This window comes from Mustela erminea, chromosome 1 (genome assembly GCF_009829155.1).
Source record: "Mustela erminea isolate mMusErm1 chromosome 1, mMusErm1.Pri, whole genome shotgun sequence".
NCBI lineage: Eukaryota > Metazoa > Chordata > Mammalia > Carnivora > Mustelidae > Mustela > Mustela erminea.
The window spans coordinates 154594316-154613926 of NC_045614.1; the positions used below are offsets into that span (position 1 = coordinate 154594316).

General features: G+C 37.3%; 1 protein-coding gene across 2 annotated transcripts in view; it reads right to left on the reverse strand.

Annotated features, from left to right (window-relative positions):
- MAATS1 (MYCBP associated and testis expressed 1) overlaps positions 1–19611 on the reverse strand; it is a 100214-nt gene that overhangs the window by 38546 nt on the left and 42057 nt on the right. For both annotated transcript variants that reach the window (XR_004286904.1, XM_032347728.1), the window contains exons 7-10: positions 7692–7869; positions 4043–4200; positions 1306–1488; positions 104–246 (exon numbers count right to left, since the gene is read on the reverse strand). Coding sequence is in view for 1 of the 2 variants with exons in the window: in XM_032347728.1 (XP_032203619.1) it covers positions 104–246; positions 1306–1488; positions 4043–4200; positions 7692–7869 (662 nt within the window). In the remaining variant the exon portion in view is untranslated. The remainder of the gene's footprint in view (positions 1–103; positions 247–1305; positions 1489–4042; positions 4201–7691; positions 7870–19611) is intronic.

The following is a 19611-nucleotide window of genomic DNA, read 5'->3' on the forward strand; positions in this document are numbered from 1 at the left end:
TAGAGTTATGTGCTGAGAACTACTGGACACTGCAGTTTTGGAGATGAAGTATTTCACTACAAAAGTCCCACTAATAGCGCTTGTCTACGAATAAGTCTTATACCTTATGAACCTCTACCAACTCATGGTCCATCCTTGCTGCCCTCTTGAGAAAACCAGCTTTCGTGGTAGTGACTTTTGGCTTTGGCGGTCTGATTCGGGGTTGTGTCACAAAATCTGGGAGACATGACTCAAGTTCAACTAATCCTACAGGAAGGAAGTACATATTTTTAGTATTCAGTGATTAAATTTCACATTTTGAAAGCATATTGTTAATTTTAGTAGCTGTTTGCTAAGTGGTTTAATTTAGAATTACTGATAAGATAGAGCTCACATAATTGAAGTGGCCCCAAAATGTAAAGCAAATTTCTACATAATTAATGTTCTTGTGTTCTTGGTGATTTAGACCACAAAATGAAAAATGCATTCTTTTTAAAAAAAAGATTTTATTTATCTGAGAGAGAGACAGAGAGAGAGAGCACATAAAGAGGGTGGGGCAGACAGAGAAGCAGACCCCCCACTGAGCAGGGAGCCCAATGCGGGACTTGAACCCAGGACCCTGGGATCAGACACTTAACAGACTGAGCTACCCAGGGACCCTGAGAAATGCATTCTAATTAAATATATCCCTACAAAAAAGTATTAAGTTCTATGACAATAACCACAGAAAATTAGTGACCATATGATATATGGGATCACCAATTTTTGGTTGCTATACACCAGTTTATTGTATTCTGCTCTGGAGATGATCAGCCAGAGCTACGGGTTCAACAGTGTGACCATCAATTCATGATCTTGGCCATGTATATGCTTCAACTTGCCAATTAAATTTAAATAATCTAAATGAGCCTCACCGAGACTTGGCAAGAGGTATAGTCCTCTCCATGAACTTATCCCCTAGTTACACATTTCCTTGCCCACCAGTTTACTAATACTTCTTTTTAAAGGGCTGATTTCATGATATATTCCTTGTTTACTCTGAAAACCTAGTATAAAAGCTTTTTCAGTTTCATTTTTGTGACATTGAACATGCTTAAATGTTTAGTAGGTAAACACAGATATATTGTTACACAATAAATCCATTTATTTATTTGGATCTTAGGAATTTTTATTGGTTTGTATGTACTCCTATTAATAACATTAAATGTGTTCATTGCTATTTCTTGAAAATATTTTTATTTTTTGTTTAGCCTTTAACCTAACACTTCTCTTTTAGTACTTTAATACTCCTCTTATACTGGACTTGTAATTATGTAAATTGCTTACCTTCATAGGTGTTGAGATAGTGATTTTTTACTACAAAGTCCTCTGAATTGTTGTCGGGGAAACGACCAAGACGAGACAGAGGTCCATAGACCTGTGATGCATAATCACAATAATCCCTGATGATATTTCTTCTCTCCAACTTTCCTTCTATATTCTTTCTTTTTCCCACAAGTTTTCTGATTGCTACAATAAAACATACCTCTGTGACTATCTTCACAGTGCTGTTCTGAACAAATGCCTAATAAACCAGTTCTACTTTTATTCACAGGGAAGCTACTGAACTGACTGAATTTCATGATGACCGCTCACTGTAGCCAGGTCTGTCATCCGCATAGCCCAGGTCATCAGGAGACAAGTGGGAGTGACAGAAGCTGAGTCAGTTGGTGTCCTCAGTTGGTACTCATCAAAAGTCTTTTATAAGTGCATTCTAAGCTCTGAGGTAAGAGCTTACAAAAACTTACTTACAAAAACTCAGGAAGAGTTTTGTCAAGCTAATGAAAGAAACTCAAACTAACCAAGAAAGACATGGTCAGTGAAGTTCTGGAGAATTATTTTCTCCTGGGAAAATAACTGCAAGGGAAGGAAGACAACAGGTTCTTTAATAATCTCCTTCTACCTTGGCTAACAATAGAATAAAACACAATATATCCCAGCTTGGAGCTTTCAGAACTGTTTGGCCGTCAGATGGAAAAGGCTCAGCTGTGCACACTGGGAGTTTACTCAGCTGAGGAGTTGTGCTACCTCTCCGCCTACCACAGATCCACCCCCTAGGGCTCCACACTGTGCACTCACCATGGGTGCAAACCCATACTGTGGGACGGCAAAGTCTTACTATAAGAGGCGGCTGCATGTACTACTGCTACCTTGTGGGCATTTATGTTTGATTCTCCACACTTTTGTGTGTGACGTGGGGTTTGGGAATTAAACAAAAAGTTTATATTTTGTTATTTATCTTTTTTTATTAGTTTCAGAGTAGAGGTCAGTGATTCATCAGTTGCATCTAACATATGGTGCTCATCATCTCAAGTGCCCTCCTTAATGCCCATGACCCAGTTACTCCATCCCTCTACCCCTCCCCTCCAGCAACCTTCAGTTTGTTATTTATCTACAAAAGTTAGTCAGCCCATCATTAGTTAGATCAAGTACTGAAGAGAAAAAGTGTTGACAATATCTAACTGCATACTTAACAGCTAGTTAAAAGTTATCTTCTTACACACAAAATAAGTTCAGGGGCATATAAGTGAGAGCAGATAACAGGTACCTAATTTATGGGGGGTAGGGGTGTCCTTGAAGGCCTCACTGAAGAAGTGACATATGAGTAATGTCTTAGCCTTGGTTCCCCCAAAGGCAGAGCCTAAAACAAAGTTGTGTGTGCAGGAAGTTTTTTGGAGGGTGACCGATCCCAGAGGGCGGAATAGAGGGACAGGAGGACTTTAGAATAGAATAGAATACAATAGACAAGCTAGTCAATCCATCGTTTATTATTGTGAAGTACTGAAAAGAAACAGTTGACAATATCTAAATGCATACTTAGCATCTAGTTAAAAGTTATTTTCTCACATCAAGAAAACTTTAGGGGGCGCCTGGGTGGCTCAGCGGGTTAAGCCGCTGCCTTTGGCTCAGGTCATGATCTCAGGGTCCTGGGATCGAGTCCCATATCGGGCTCTCTGCTCAGCAGGGAGCCTGCTTCCCTCTCTCTCTCTCTCTCTCTGCCTGCCTCTCTCTCTGTCAAATAAATAAATAAAATCTTTAAAAAAAAAAAAAAAAAAAAAAAAAGAAAACTTTAAAAGTTAAGTTCACTGAGAATAATTTTAAGGAATTTTTTTTAATTTTAAGGAATTTTTATAATTGTTCTACTTTTGTAGATAAATAACAAATTTGGTTTTTTAAATATTATGATTATTCCATTTATTAGGCACAGAAATTTCTAATTTACACATGTAATTGAAATATTACAACTTTAAAAGTAAATTACATTAAAAGTTCCTAAGCAAATAAAACTATAAAGTTAAATACTAATGAGTTAAAATTTTTAAACTTTATTTTTATTTTTTTTTTGAGAGGGAGAGAGACAGAGATGAGGGGTGGTGAGGGACAGAGGGAGAGGGTGAGAGAGAAGCTTTAGTAGGCCCCATGCCCAGTGAGGAGCCCAACATGGGGCTTAATCTCCTGACCCTGAGATCATGACCTGAGCCGAAATAGAGGGGGACACTTAACCAATTGAGCCATGCAGATGCCCCTTTTTAAATTTTAATTTAAAATTTTGATATAGTCATTCTTAATCATCCACGGACTGCTCTTTTTATATGTACAGATATAGTACACAAACAGATATACAGTATATCCACGGTATTAAAATTTCATGGCAGGGGGTGAGCAGGAAAAATGATGATTAAATGTCTCATTTAAGAGCAATAATAAAAAAAGACTGAGAAATAGGGCTCCCTATCCAGGACTTCAATCCATGAATATAGGAAGGCCAACCCCTTACACTTACCCCTTCCCCGCCCCCCCACACACATAATGTTAATAGCTGGACTGCCTGTTGGAACATCAATACTTGGTTTTCTCAGTAAGGAATTTTCTTCCACTCTTCAACTTTTGAGAAATAATTCACCTCCTTTACTTATTTGATAACATTAGGACTCAAAAGAATTGTATCTAAATCAGGTTTGCTCGAAGATTCAAAGCAAAGCCAACCCTCCCATTCCCTTCACTGTTCATATGACACCATTACCTGAGACGTGTGTGTGCTGAATCCGTGCCAATTTTGCCTCCTTTGCTTCCTGCAGTTGAGACCACCGGGCATTCAGGTGCTTCATGTTCACTTCGTTTTGATTCTCATCACGTTTTCTCAGCAGCTCTTTTAGAATCTCCAGGCGAATCTCCTGAAGCCTTTAAGTAAATCACCAGACATAAGGACCTATTTGGTATCTCAGAGTGTTCTACTAGAGAGAAGGGAAACCCCTGCCATAAACAGGATGCTCTCTTGAGGCTGGTATCACATTCAAGTACTTAAAAAGGCTGCTCTGGCAAAAGTATGACAAACGGATTGGCTGTTTGGGGGAGGCAACTCAATAGTGAGTCTCTCTATAAAAGGAATATGTATGGGCGTAGTTCTGAAAGGAGAAGAGTATGCCAGTCAAATAAAAGGGCTCTCTAGGCAGATGGACCTAAAAGAACAATAAGACGTTTGTACACAGTTCCAGGTCCATAGGTGTTGGCCGGGGAGTTAAGTAATACGAGTGAAGAGAAAACGAAGCAGCATGCTATTTTAAGGAATAAATGTGAAAATGCCAGTGTCTGGCACATATAGACACCCAATCAATCTTTGTTTCCCTTCCCCTTACCTATATCTCGTTCTCCCAGAGCTAGCTACCTTGCTCATGTGTATACAACCATGTACACATGACTTCAAAATCTCTACCTCCGGACCAGGTGTTTCTGAACCAGAATTCCTGTCTGCTAGGAATTTTCAGCTAGTCCTTGACAACCTCAAACAAACTCCACTCATTTTGTTCCACCAGAAACCTACTCTTTCTTACATCTTCCCTCCCCTAATAATTCCTCTTCTAAAACACTTCTTACATCCATCCCTTAGCTCATGTTTTTATCATCCCTCTCCTAACTTTGACTCTAGTTGCTAATCTAGTCCCTCCTTCTAATCTTGCTCCAGACAGCTGTCAAAATTTTCCTTCCTAAAATAGACATTTGAACATTTTACTCTTACTTAAAAATTCATAAAGTAATTTATTCAGCCACTCATTTGTCAAATATTTATGAAGTGCTCACCATATGCCAAGCAGGAAACAAACAATGATGAACAAAATAAAACACCTTCTCTCAAGAAGCACTGTTCTATTGGAGCGGGCATATCAACTAGTATTTTATAGCACAAGAAGATAAATACCAGACCAGAAGAATGAAGAATGTGGGAGAAGAAATGACAGAGCGTCTATGTCTAATGCTATTCCCAGTGGATCCAGGAAGGTGGGGAAGTCTTCCTTACAGGAGCCGTGAACTCTTGTCTTGAGAATAAACAAGGATTGAGATTTGCCACATACACAAGGGAAAAGTGAGGCCTCAGTAAAGGAAAGTTCAACTCAAGAGACAGAGCTAACATGTCATACTGGGGGAGCTTCTCAAAGCGAACATACAAGGGGGAGTGGGGAAGTAGTGAAAAGCAAAAAATATGGAGAAACAGGTGTTTTTAAAAATAAGCCACAGACCAAGAGTCACCTTTCTGTGTGAAGTTAGAAATCCTAGGTTCATTCTAAAATTCATCACTAAACCTCAATTCCTTTAGTCATAAAATGGACATAATTTCTATCCCATAAGATTGTCGTGTGCATTAAATGAGTTAATACATACAACATGGTAGAAGAGTAGTTCCCAAACTTGAGCATGCATCAGATAATCTGGAATCCTCATGGTGCCCGAAAATCTGGATTTCTAACAAATTCCCAGGTAATGCTGATGCTGCTGGTTTGCAGACCACAATTTGAGAACTACTGGCTTGGAACATGGCTCCAACACATAGTAAGTACTCTGTAACTGTAACATGCTCTGTAAATATCATCATCATCATCATCATCATCATCACTAATATTATCTAACTGATGGCTTCTTACTCACCCTTCAACACACAGCTCAGAGGCTAGCTTCTCACAATAACTTTCCCAAATCTCCACTTACCCCAAACAGAACTACCCAGAAACATTTTAAATGTTTTTAATGCCCTTCTGATAAGACTATACCTCTCCAAATTGCAGCAATAAATTTAATTTTCTACAGACAGGATTGGACACCCAATACCTAACACCTTTGCATTCTTTAATTGCAAGTTTTTACCAAAACATCACACAGTCTGGATTCAGGGTTAATAGAAGGTGTTATAAAAAGATAAACATATTTTGAATTCAGAACCACACTGAGGCTCTGGTTTTTAACTTTCTTTTGTGTAAGCGCACCGTCAGGGCTGTGGTGGCATTGCTATGAGCAGTGAAGTGCCTCAGCTCAGCCTAGGACAAACGATAACCTTATCAAGTTCCCTTCCTTTCCTTTCCTTATTGCTAGGGAGTTGTAATTTGGGGGTTTTCATCCTTTCCACACATTCCAAAGACAAATACATTGCTACTGCAAATACATTAGATAAATAACTGAAAACCAGAAGTACCACAGCATATTGTTATTTGTGTACTGTGAGCTCATCTCTTAATTAAGGAACTCCACAATTTGTCTTTTAAATCGAAAATGCCCCATGGGCTGTGACTAGAACCCGAGGCGTCCTGACTGAGAATCCAGTAGAAGGGAGAATAAGAGGATTAGCTAGGAGGCTGCTGGATATGAAGATATCCCCAGAGGTTGGCACTGGGAATGAACAGAAAGGGTCAGTTCAAAAGACTGCTGATGAATGATAAAGATGTGGCAGACACACACACAGACACACACACACAATAGGAAATTACTCAGGTGTGAAAAAATAATGAAATGTTGCCATTTGTAACAAAGTGGATGGAGCTAGAGTATATTATGTTGAGCAAAGTAAGAGAAAGAGAAAGGCAAATACCATAGGATTTCACTCATATGTATAATTTAAGAAACAAAATAGATGAACATATGGGAAGGGGAAGAAAAAGGAAACAGACTTTTAGGAATGGAGAACAAACTGAAGGTTGATGCAGGAAAGTGGGTGGGGGATGGGTAAAATAGGTGATGGGGATTAAGGAGGGCACTTGTGATGAGCATTGGGTGTTATATGTAAGTGATGAAGCACTGAATTCTACTCCTGAAGCCAGTATTACACTGTATGTTAATACACCGTATGTTAATGAACTACAGTTTTAAAAATTTTAAAAAGAAAAACATTTTAGGGGCACCTGAGTGGTTCAGTCACCTTCAGCTCAGGTCATGATCCCAGGGTCCTGGAATTGAGCCCCACATCGCCCTCCCTGCTCAGTGGAAAGCCTACTTCTCCCTTTCCCCCTGCAGCTCCCTCTGCTGCTCCTCCTGCTCGTGCTCACTCTTTCAAATAAATTTTTAAAATCTTTAAAAAAATGAAAGGCATTTCAATGGGATTCTGTGATAGTCTAGATTTCTTTTAAGAGAAAAGGGAAGAGAAGAATCACAGATGTTTTGAGGAATTGTTCAAATCTGGGTTCCATACTTAAAACTTTACATATGAAAAGGGCCTTATACATTTTTATATTGTTAGGAAGAAAATTATAGAGCTATTATTCCCAAAAGAACCAGAAACCCAACTTTCTATCTCTATAGGTGGCAGGTTGCTGTTAAACCCATACATTTGGGAAAATGTTTTACAGATAAAAAGTAATTACATTACGCCAACAGCTCAGGCGCAGATATTTGGGTAATCTAGAACTTACTTTTCAATCTCCTGCTCTCTGAAGGCCCACTCCTTCCTCTCCATCACATTCATCATCCTCCTCCTCTTCTCAAACTGGAAGGAGTCACTCAGACTTGGAAGAGTGGCTTCCCAAGCACGCTTCTCCCGGGCACGTTCTATCATCTCAACCTCAGCTTGTCCTGCCGGGAGCCCTCGACCTGGATGATGAAGCAAAGAACCTTAGAAGCATATGGACAAACTCATGTATGTTTCAGTATTTCATTTATTCCCTTTCAGTTCCTGTTCTCTTGAACTTCAGGGGTGATGACAAAATGATATTAGGAAACATCTTCCTGGTGTGCCTCATAGCTTATCTGTGCCCTGTACTGCCTCTTGTTACTTATTCGGCCAGAAGACATTTTAGTTGCACATAAAATGCTAGACAGTTAAAAAAAAAAATAAAGCTAGACAGTATTTGAAGAATATTATCTGCCTACTAAATAATCATACCTTGGAATGCCCTATATCAGACAAATCAACATTTTGAAATGCAAGGAAATATCAGTTACTTAAAGAAGGTCACAGCTGGTAAGTGATAGAAATTAGGATTTGAACATGGCAATCTGACCTTTGTGGTCTTATCTACTACTCTATACTCCCTCTCTATTAGAGAAATGAAACAGAAATGAACTCTATAGACAAGCCCATAGCTAACAGCATACTCAACAGTGAAGTTGAAAGCTTTTCCTTTAAGATCAGGGACAAAACAAGAGCCTATTCTTAGCACTCCTATTCAATATAGTACTAGAAGTCCTACCCAGAGCAATCACGCAAAGAAGAAACAAGAGCCAACCAAACTGAAAAGGGAGAGGTGAATGGTCTCTTTTGCAGATAACATGACCTTATATATAGAAAACTATAAAGACTATAAAAAACTGCTAGAACTAACAAATGAATTCAGTAAAGTTGCAGGATACAAAATCAACATACAAAAATAAGCTGTATTTTTATATTTTAACAATGAACTACCTAAAAAATAAAGAACACAATCCCATTTATAATATAATAAAAAATAATAAAATGGGGGGCACCTGGGTGGCTCAGTCAATTAAGCTTCTGCCTTCAGCTCAGGTCATGATCCCAGGGTTCTGGAATTGAACCCCTCCTCAGGCTCCTAACTCAGTGGGGAGGCTGCTTCTCTTGCTTCTTCTGACCCTCCCCACCCCACTTGTGCATGCTCTCTCTCTCAAATAAATAAAATCTTAAAATAATAGTAGTAGTAGTAGTAGTAGTAGTAGTAATAATAGGAATAAATTTAACTAAGGAGGTAAAAGATCTATGCACTAAAAACTATGAAATACTGATGAAAAAAATCGAAGATGACAAAAGTAAAGGGAAAAATATCCCATGTTCATGGATTGGAAGAATTAATTTGTTAAAATATACATACTACCCAAAGCCATACACAGATTCAGTACAATTCCTAGTAAGATTCAAAGACATTTTTTACAGAAATAGAAAAAACAGGGGCGCCTGGGTGGCTCAGTGGGTTAAGCCTCTGCCTTCAGCTCAGGTCATGATCTCGGGGTCTGGGGATTGAGCCCCACATCAGGCTCTCTGCTCAGCGGGAAGCCTGCTTCCCCCGCCCACCCCCCCCCCCCGCCGGCCTCTCTGACTACTTGTGATCTCCATCTCTGTGTCAAATAAATAAATAAAATCTTTTAAAAAAATAGAAAAAACAACCTTGAAATTAATATGGAAACATAAAAAACTCCCAAAGAGCAAAAGCAATTTTGAGAAAGAAGAACAAAGCTGAAGGCATAACACTTCCTGGTTTCAAGCTATATTACAAAGCTACAGTCATCAAAATAATACAGTAGTGGCATAAACACAATCACATAGACCAATGAAACAGAATCAAGAGCCCAGAAATAAACCCAAATATAGTCAACTAATATTTGACAAGGGAGCCACAAATACTCAATAGGGGAAAGATACTTTCCTCAGTAAGTGAGGCTGGAAAAATTGGATATTTACATGTAAAAGAGTGAAACTGAATCCCTAACTTACATCAATCACTTGACTTGACTTGACTTGAAATGGATTAAATACTTAAATGTAAAACTCCTAGAAGAAAGCATAGGGAGAAAGCCTCTTTCTTGATATTGGTCTTGGCAATGGTTTTTTGTATATGGCACAAAAAGCACAATGACAAAAGCAAAAATAAACAAAAATGAGACTGCATCAAACTAAAAAGCTTCTTCACAGCAAAAGAAATAAGTAACAAAATGAAATGGCAACTTATAGAGTGGAAGAAAATATTTTCAAACCATACATCTGATAAGGGGTTAATATCCTAAATATATTAGCATATAAAAATAAAAAACCAAAATAATGTGATTTTAAAGTGGACAAAGGACCTGAATAGACATTCTTCCAAAGAAGATATACAAATGACCAGCAGGTACATGGAAGGCGTCCAATATCACAAATTATCAGAGAACTACAAAAGAGAAACACAAGAAGGTATTGCTTCAAAGCTGTTAGGATAGTTGTTTTAAAAAAGACAAGAGATAACAAATGCTGGCAAGGATATAGAGAAAAGGGAACCCTAGTACACTGTTGGCAAGAATATAATTGCTATAGTCATTATCAAAGACAGTATGGAGCTTACTCAAAAAATTAAAAATAGAGGTACCATATGATTCAGCAATTCCACTTCTGGGTATATATCTGAAGGAAATGAAATTACTATCTCAAAGAGATATCTGTACCCTGCCATGCTCATTGTAGCATTATTTACAGTAGCTAAGACATGGAAACAACTTAAGTGTTCATCAACACATGACTATGTAAAAAAATGATATAAATGTATATAATTCCTATATAACATTAAATATAATTAACATTATATTAAATATGATTACTATGTGATATAACAAAATTTATCATATATGTAATATTTAATATAATTAATACTGACTATAGTTAATGTGATAAATTTTATATGTAATATAAAATATATAAAATTCAGCCATACAAAAAGGAAATCCTGCCACTTGTGAAAACATGAATTAAACTTGAGGGCATTATGCTAAGTAAAATCAGTCAGACAGAAAAAAACAAAAATTGTATGATCTCACTTACATCTGGAATCTAAAAAAAACTGAATTCATAGAAACAGGGAGTAGACTGATGATTGCCAGGGGCAAGGAAGTGGGAGAAATGGGTGAAAGCGGTCAAAGGGTACAAACTTACCGTTATATGATGAATAAGTTCTGGATATCTAACATACAGCATAATGACTATAGTTAAAAATACTATACTGTATACTTGAAAGCTGACAAGAGAGTAGACCTCAAATGTTCTCACCACACATACCAAAAAAAAAAAAAAAAAAGTACTATGTGAGGTGATGGGTGTGTTAAGTAATTGTGGCAATCATTTTGTAAAATATATATATATATAAAATCATCACATGGTATGCCTTAAACTTATATGATATGTCAATTATATCTCAATAAAGCTGGAAAAAAATGAACTATATGTAAGTAAAAATATAACACTAGTCTTTTATTTAATTTCTACATACATGATATTTTACTATATTTAAGTATCACTCAGCAACTTGCTTTTTTACTCAATTTTGTCTTGGGGACACTAGTCACACTGATAGAAAGAGATCTAATTTCATTCTTCCACTGTAGGACTCAACCAGAATTTAAGCTATCTTCTAAAAATTGATGTTTTAGATTGCTTCAATTTTTGAATACACATAGTAATGCTGCAAAAAACATCCTTGTACTGCTCTCATTATGTCCATATGAAAATTTCTCTAGGATCCTTAGAAAGACCTAAAGTCTAGCAGCTAGATCATAAAATATAATCACTTTAAATTTTTCTGGATATTGCCAAACCTGCCTCCCAGAATTTTCCTCAAGCCTTCTGAGATTCCCCAGGTGCTCCCCCACAGCGCATGCTTCCTTACTTCCTCCCACATTGTTTCTGCCTAATCTCAGTTGCTTTTTGTAGTCCTAACAAATACTTAGTAGTCGTTCACAGATTTTCTTTTTTTTTTTGTAGTTTCACTGAAAGTGTACCTTGTGGGAGTTCTGTTGTGCTTATTGCTTTTGTGTGGTTTCTGGGAAGAGAAGAGCAAAGATACTGACTTATATATATATATATATACAGTTATACTGGAAATAGGGATTTGGATTAGCATTGATTGAAGGTATAAAATATTTAGGGGAGAAATAATATTTATTTATTCAAGCAGGAGTCTTCCCATTTATAAACATGGTATGCTCTTCTTTTTATCAAATCTTTGTTCACATGCTTAAGAAGTTATAAGTTATTATATAAGTTACACTTTATATTTTTCTCCATAATGCTATACACATGTTTTTGCTAAGTGACTTTCTTAGGTTGTTATTTGTTGCTTTAAGATTATATTTTCAAATATTGGGCGCCTGGGTGGCTCAGTGGGTTAAGCCGCTGCCTTCGGCTCAGGTCATGATCTCAGAGTCCTGGGATCGAGTCCCGCATCGGGCTCTCTGCTCAGCAGGGAGCCTGCTTCCTCCTCTCTCTCTCTCTCTGCCTGCCTCTCTGCCTACTTGTGATCTCTCTCTGTCAAATAAATAAATAAATAAATCTTAAAAAAAAAAAAAGATTATATTTTCAAATATAATCTTATATATTTATAGACATAGTTCACATATAGGAAAGCTATTGATCTTTGTATGTCAATTCCACAATCACCTACCTTCAACTCAGGTTCTTTGTTCTGATAATTTGTAATTTCATTTGATTTTCTAAATAAGTAAACTGTCTACAAGTATAGTTTTGCTTTTTATTTCTAATCCTCATACATGAATTTTTCCCTCTTACTGCACTGAGTCAGCATTTCTGAATCAAAAAGTCAGCATCACTCAATCAGTGATATCACTGCCATACTGAGCAAACAATTATTTCTTATATGGGACTGCTGAATGCAGGATAGGATATTTAGTATCCATGCCAGCCTACCTCCCAAGCCCAATCCCATGTGCTAAATGCCAGGAACACATCCTAATCATCACTATATTTAAAATGTAGAGGAAGGACTTATAGGGAGATGGCAGAACAGGAATATCCTAGGCTTGTCTCCTCCAACAGATGCAACTAGATACATCCCCATCAGTGTAAATAACCAGAAAAAAAAAAAAAAAAAAAAACAAGAAACAAAAAACAAAGACTGGAAGAAAAGACTTCACACCTATATGTTGAAAAGAGGCCACACTAAGGAGGGTAAGAAAGGCAAAGTGGGAGCCAAACAGACCTGCAGGACTGTCCACCAAAGGGAAGAATGCAGTGAGTACAAAGAGGATAGAACCCATGCCAGGTACCCCAGGCACAGGGGATAGGCACCAGAAAGAGGAATCCCTGTAACATTTGGCTTTGAAAGGCAGAGGGGTCCGGCTTCGCCAACTCTTAAAATCAGTATGGCTTAGCACCTGGAACTTAAAAAAAAAAAAAAAAAAATCAGTGGGCTCAGCTCCAGGAGAGTGGAGGATGAGAGAAAACTGAGCCCCTACCCTTAAAGAGACAGCATAACAAATAGCCCCACTGAGATTCAACTTAGAAGCAGAAATTTGATAAGCATCTGGGATATACAAGAGGGGGGTATTTACTATCTCAGAGTTTGTGCTGGAGGGGCAGGGATCTTTGGGAGACTCCTCGAGGAACAAAGAAGTTGGCAGGGGCCATTTCCCACTTCCACCCTCCAGTGTAAATATATGGACAACTGCCAGAATCAGCACAGCAGGAATAATCTCCACCAACCTTTCTAATAGCATACCTTGCCCCACAGTCTTCTGAAGATCTGCTCTGTCCAACCAAGCTGGCCTCAGCAGAGTTGTCCCAGGCAGCTGCAGGTCACCTCCGTACATACTGACAGACCTTGCTGACACTATTAACTCTGATCCCATGTCTCCTGTGGAACCATCCTTGGCAAAAGTCCATCCAAGGCTGGCATTATGCAAGCAGCCCAAAAAGGGGCCACCACCACTCCAAGCAATTCCTGTCTCAAGGAGAGGGGAAGATAACCACACATACCAGTCCAACCACACATAGTAGTGTGCTGGGGACAGATTTCTGAACTAACTGCTGGTCCCACTCACCAACAAAACTATCTCAAGGGACAATACAGGAAAAATACCTTGCTGTTCAGTGCTACTGAAGCTCTGGCAAACCCCTGGTCTGACTCAACTCAAGCTCAAGGCAATCCCAGACTGGCAAAATTAAAACACGGGCACCAAACCCTGCCCACAACAGGCAAAGAGCTTTTGCAGATGACTAGACTGAAGGTAAACACAACTCAGCCACAACAGTAGGGCACAAACAACATGCACAGAAGATGCCCCTGAAATTCCAGGGTCTGGTGAAAAGGGGACATTGTAATGCAAGGCACTACAGGACCACCTCTTCATACATCCATGACTTTCAAGAGCAGATATAGCTGACTTTCATAACACATAGAAACAGACACAGAGAATTAGACAAAATGAGGATGCAGAAGAATATGTCCCAAATGAAAGGACAGGAGAAAATATCAATAAGGACAGGGAAAAATCATAAGAAATCTAAATGAAATAGAGATAAGCAATATGCTTGGTAGGAAATAGTAATCGTCATAAACATACTCACTGAAATGGAGAAAAGAGTGAAGGACTCAGTGAGACACACAACAAAGAGAGAAAACATAAAAAAGAACCAATCAGAAATGAAGAACTCAATAACTGAAGAGAAAAAAATAGTACACTAGACGATGCAGATGAATATTTCAGTGATTGGAGGACAGAGTAATGGAAAGCAATCAAACTGAACAGGAGACAAAAAAGAATAATAAAAATGAAAATAGATTAAAAAAACTCAACAACACCATCAAGTATAATAACATTTGCATTGTAAGGATCCCAAAAAAAGAGAAAAGGGTGGGGGAAAGAAAATTTTATTTGAAGAAATAACAGCTGAAAACTCTTCAAATCTGGAGAGGAAAACAGAAATCCAGATTCAGGAGGCACAAAATGCCCCCAACAAAATCAACTCAAGGAGGTCTACACCAAAGCACATGGTAATTAAAATGGCAGAAAGTAGTGGTAACGAATTTTTAAAGCAGCAAGAAAAAAAGTAATTATATACAAGAAATACCCTGTAAGACAACAAGCTGATTTTTCAGCAGAAACACTGCAGGCCAGAAGAGAGTGACATGATATATTCAAAGCACTGAAAGAGAAAAATGTATAACCAAGAATGCTCTATCCCACAGAGCTATCACTCAGAATAGGAGAGAGAAAAAGTTTGCCAGGGAGACAGAAGTTGGGGGAATTCATGACCACTAAACCAGCCTTCCGTGAAATGTTAATGGAGACTCTATGAGTGGAAAGGAAAGACCATAAGCAGGAGTAAGAAAAGTAGGAAGCACAAAACCAGTAAAATAAAGTATATCTATAAAAATCAGTCAAGGGAATCACAAAATAAAAGGACGTAAAGTGTAACACCATATACCTAAAATATAACAGGGGAGAGGAATAAAAATTTAATGCTTTTAGAATGGGTTCAAACTTAAGTGGCCAAAACCCTAATATAGACTGCTACATGCATAAGATGTTACATATAGACCTAAACGTAACCACAAATCAAAAACTAGTAATAGAAATGCAAAATACAAAGAGAAGGGAACCAAAGTATATCAATAAAGAAAGCTAGCAAACCTTGAAAGAGGAGAATGAGAAAAAAAAGGAATTTAATAAGAACTACAAAAACAACCATAAAACAAGTAACAAAATGACGATAAGTACATACCTGTCAGTAATTACTTTGAATGTAAGTGGACTAAACATTCCAATCAAAGGACATAGGGTGACAGAATAGATAAAAAAGTAAGACCCATCAGGGCACCTGGGTATCTCTGTTGGCTAAGCATCTGACTCTTGGTTTTGGCTCAGGTTGTGATCTTAGGATTGTGAGATCAAGCCTGTGTGGGACTCCATGCTCAGAACAGAGTCTACCTGGATTCTTCTTCTCTTTACTCCTCCACTCCTCCTCCCCAAACTTACACTCTCTCTAAAACAAATAAATAAGTAAGTAAATAAGTAAGTAAAATCTTAAAAAAAAAAAAAAACAAAGCAAGACCCATCTATATACTGCCTACAAGACTCACTTCAGACATAAAGACATATGCATGCAGACTAAAAATAAAGAAATGCAAAAGCATTTATCATGCAAATGAAAGTGAAAGAAAGCCAGGTGGAACACTTTTATTAGACAAAATAGGCTTTAAATCGAAGACAGTAACAGAAGACAAAGAAGGACAGTACATAATCACACAGGGAACCATTGAACAAGAAGATGGGAACACCCGAAAATATATAGCAGCTAATAAGACACTTAAAGGGAGCAACTGATACTAACATAATAATAGTAGGGGACTTTAACATTCTTTATATTAATGGATAGGTCATCTAAACAGTAGATGATTAAGGAAACAGTGGCTATAAAATGACACATTCGACCACATGGATCTAAAAGATATATTCAGAACATTGCATCTTAAAACAGTGGAATACACACATTTTTTTCAAGTGCATATAGAACATTCTCCAGAACAGATCACATATGAGGCCACAAAGCAAGTCTCAATGGGTTTACAAAGACTTAAGTACCATGCATCTTTTCTAACCACAACAGTATGAAACTAGACATCAACCACAGGAAAAAAATCTGGAAAAACACACATACATAGAGGCTAAGTTACAGGCTACTAAACAATGAATGGATCAACCAAGAAATCAAAGAGGAATTAAAAAATATATAGAGACAAATGAAAATGAAAACACAATGGCCTAAAATCTTTGACATGCAGAAAAGCAATAAAGGGAAATTTATAGCAATACAGGCCTACCTCAAGAAGCAAGAAAAACTTCAAATAAACAACCTAACATTACACTTAAGGGAGCTAAAAAAAAAAAAAAATACACAAAGCCCAAAACTAGCAGAAGAAAGGAAATACTAAAGATTAGAGAATGAATAAATATAGAAATTTTTTTTAAAAACAACAATAGAACAGATCAATGAAACCAGGAGCTGGTTCTTTGAAAAGATCAACAAAATTGATAAGCCTTTAGCCAGACTCATCAAAAGAAAAAGAGAGGGCTCAAAAATACATCAGAAATGAAAGATGAGAAATAACAACCAACACCACAGAAATACCAAGGGTTATGAGACTATTATGAAAAATTATATGCCAACAAATTGGATAACCCAGAAGAAATAGAAACATATAACCTCCCAAACTTGATCAGGAAGAAACAGAAAATGTGAACAGAATGACCACCAGCATAAAAGATTGAATCAGCAATCAAAAAACTTTGACAAACAAAAGTCTAGGACCAGACATCTTCAAAGGTGAATTCTAACAAATATTTAGAGTTAATACCTATTCTTCTCAAACTATTCTGAAAAATAGAAGAGGAAAGAAAGCTTTCAAATTCATTCTATGAGGCCACCTGTACCCTGATAACAAAACCAGATAAAAGACACTAAAAAAAAAAGAGAGACAGACTGAGGGAACTATATACCAATATCTCTGATGAACAGAAATGCAAAATCTTCAAACAGATATTAGCAAACCAAGTTAAACAAATCATTTACCAAGATCAAGTGGGATTTTTTCCTGAGATATGAGGGTGGTTCAGTATCAACCAACATGATAAATCACATCAACAGCACAAAGTATAAAAATCATATGAAATACCAAGGAATAAACTTAACAAGGAGGGGTGCCTGTGTGGCTCAGTCATTAAGCAACTGCCTTCAGCTCAGGTCATGATCCCAGGGTTCTGGGATTGAGCCCCACATCGGGCTCCCTGCTCAACAGGAAGTCTGCTTCTCCCTCTCCCACTCCCCTTGCTTGTGCTCCCTCTCTTGCTGTGTCTCTGTCAAATAAATAAAATCTTAAAAAAAAAAAAAAAACTTAAAAAAAACTTAACCAAGGAAGTAAAAGACCTCTACTTTGAACACTATAAAACACTGATGAAAGAAACTGAAGATGATACAAATGGATATTCCATGTTCATATATTGGGAGAACAAATATTGTTAAAATGTCTATACTATATAAAGCAACCTACAGATTTAATGTACTCCCTATCAAAATACCAACAGTATTTTTCACAGAACTAGAACAAATAATCCTAACATTTGAATGGAACCACAAAAGACTCCAAATAGACAGACCAATCTTGGGAAACAAAACAAAACAAAAAAATCCAAAATATACTACAAAGCTATAGTAGTCAAACAGTATGGTACTGGCACAAAAACAGACACATAGATCAACAGAAGAGAACAGAAAGACCAGAAATAAATCCACAATTTTATGGTCAACTAATTTTCCACAAAGGAGGCAAGAACATGCAATGGGAAAAAGTCTCTTCAACAAATGGTGTTGAGAAAACGAAATAGTTACATACAAAAGAATGAAACTGGACCACTTTCTTATACCACACACAAAAATACACCCAAAATGGATCAGAAACCTAAATTTGAGGCCTAAAACCATAAACATTCTAGAAGAGAACACTGGCAATAATTTCACTGACATTGGTCACAGCAACATTTTTCTAGATAGTCTCCCAAGGCAAGGGAAACAAAAGCAAAAATAAACTACTGGGACTACAATAAAAAGCTTCTGCACAGCAAAGGAAACAATCAACATAACTAAAAGACAACCTACTGAATGAAAGAATATATTTGCAAATGACATATTTGACCAAGGGTTAGTATCCAAAATATAGAAAGAACTTTTACAACTCAACACACACACACACACACACACACACACACACACACACACACACAGTCATTTCTCCAAAGAAAACATACAGATGGCCAACAGACACAAGAAAAGATGTTCAGCCTCACTCATCAACAGGAAAATGCAAATCAAAAACACCACCAGAGGTCATCTCACACCTGTCAGAATGGCTAAAATAAGTAAGAAATCACAAGTGTTGACAAGGATGTAGAGAAAAAGGAACCTTGATGTTGGTGGGAATGCAAACTTTTTTTTTTAAAGATTTATATATTTATTTGAGAGAGAGTGCATGAGTGAGTGGGGGGAGGGTCAGAGGGAAAGGGAGAGAATCTCAAACAGACTCCCCACTGAGCATGACTCCAATACGGGGGTTGGTATCATGACCTAAGTCAAAATTAAGAGTCCAACACTCACAAACTAAGCCACCCAGGTGCCCCAAAACATTTTTTTAAGATTTCATTTTTAAATAATCTCTATATCCAACATGCAGCTCAAACTTATGACCCTGAGATCAAGAGTGGAATGCTCTTTCCACTGAGCCAGCCAGGTACCCCGGGAATGCAAACTTCTGCAACCATTGTGGAAGACAGCATGTAGGTTATTCAAAAAAATGAAAACTAGAATTACCATACGACCCAGTACTTGAACTACTGGGTATTTATCCAAAGAATATAAAAGCACTAATTTCCAAAGGTATATGTTTATAGCAGTGTTATTTATAATAGGCAAATTATGGAAGCAACCCAAGTGTCCATAGAATTATAAATGGATAAATATGAAGTGGCATATATACACAATAGAATATTATTCAGCCATAAAAAAGAATGAAATCTTGTCATTTGCAACATCTTTGTCATGGGTAGAGCTACAGAACATAATGATAAGTGAAATGTCAGAAAGAGAAAGACAAATACCATATGATTTTACTTGTGTGGAATTTAAGAAACAAAACAAATCAACAAAGAAAAAAAAGAAAAACAAAAAATAGACTCTTAAATATAGAGAACTGGTTACTGGGAGGGAGGAAGGAGGGAAATAGGTGATGAGAATTAAAGAATACACTTATTGTGATGAGTGTTAGTAATGTATAGAACTGTTGAACCACT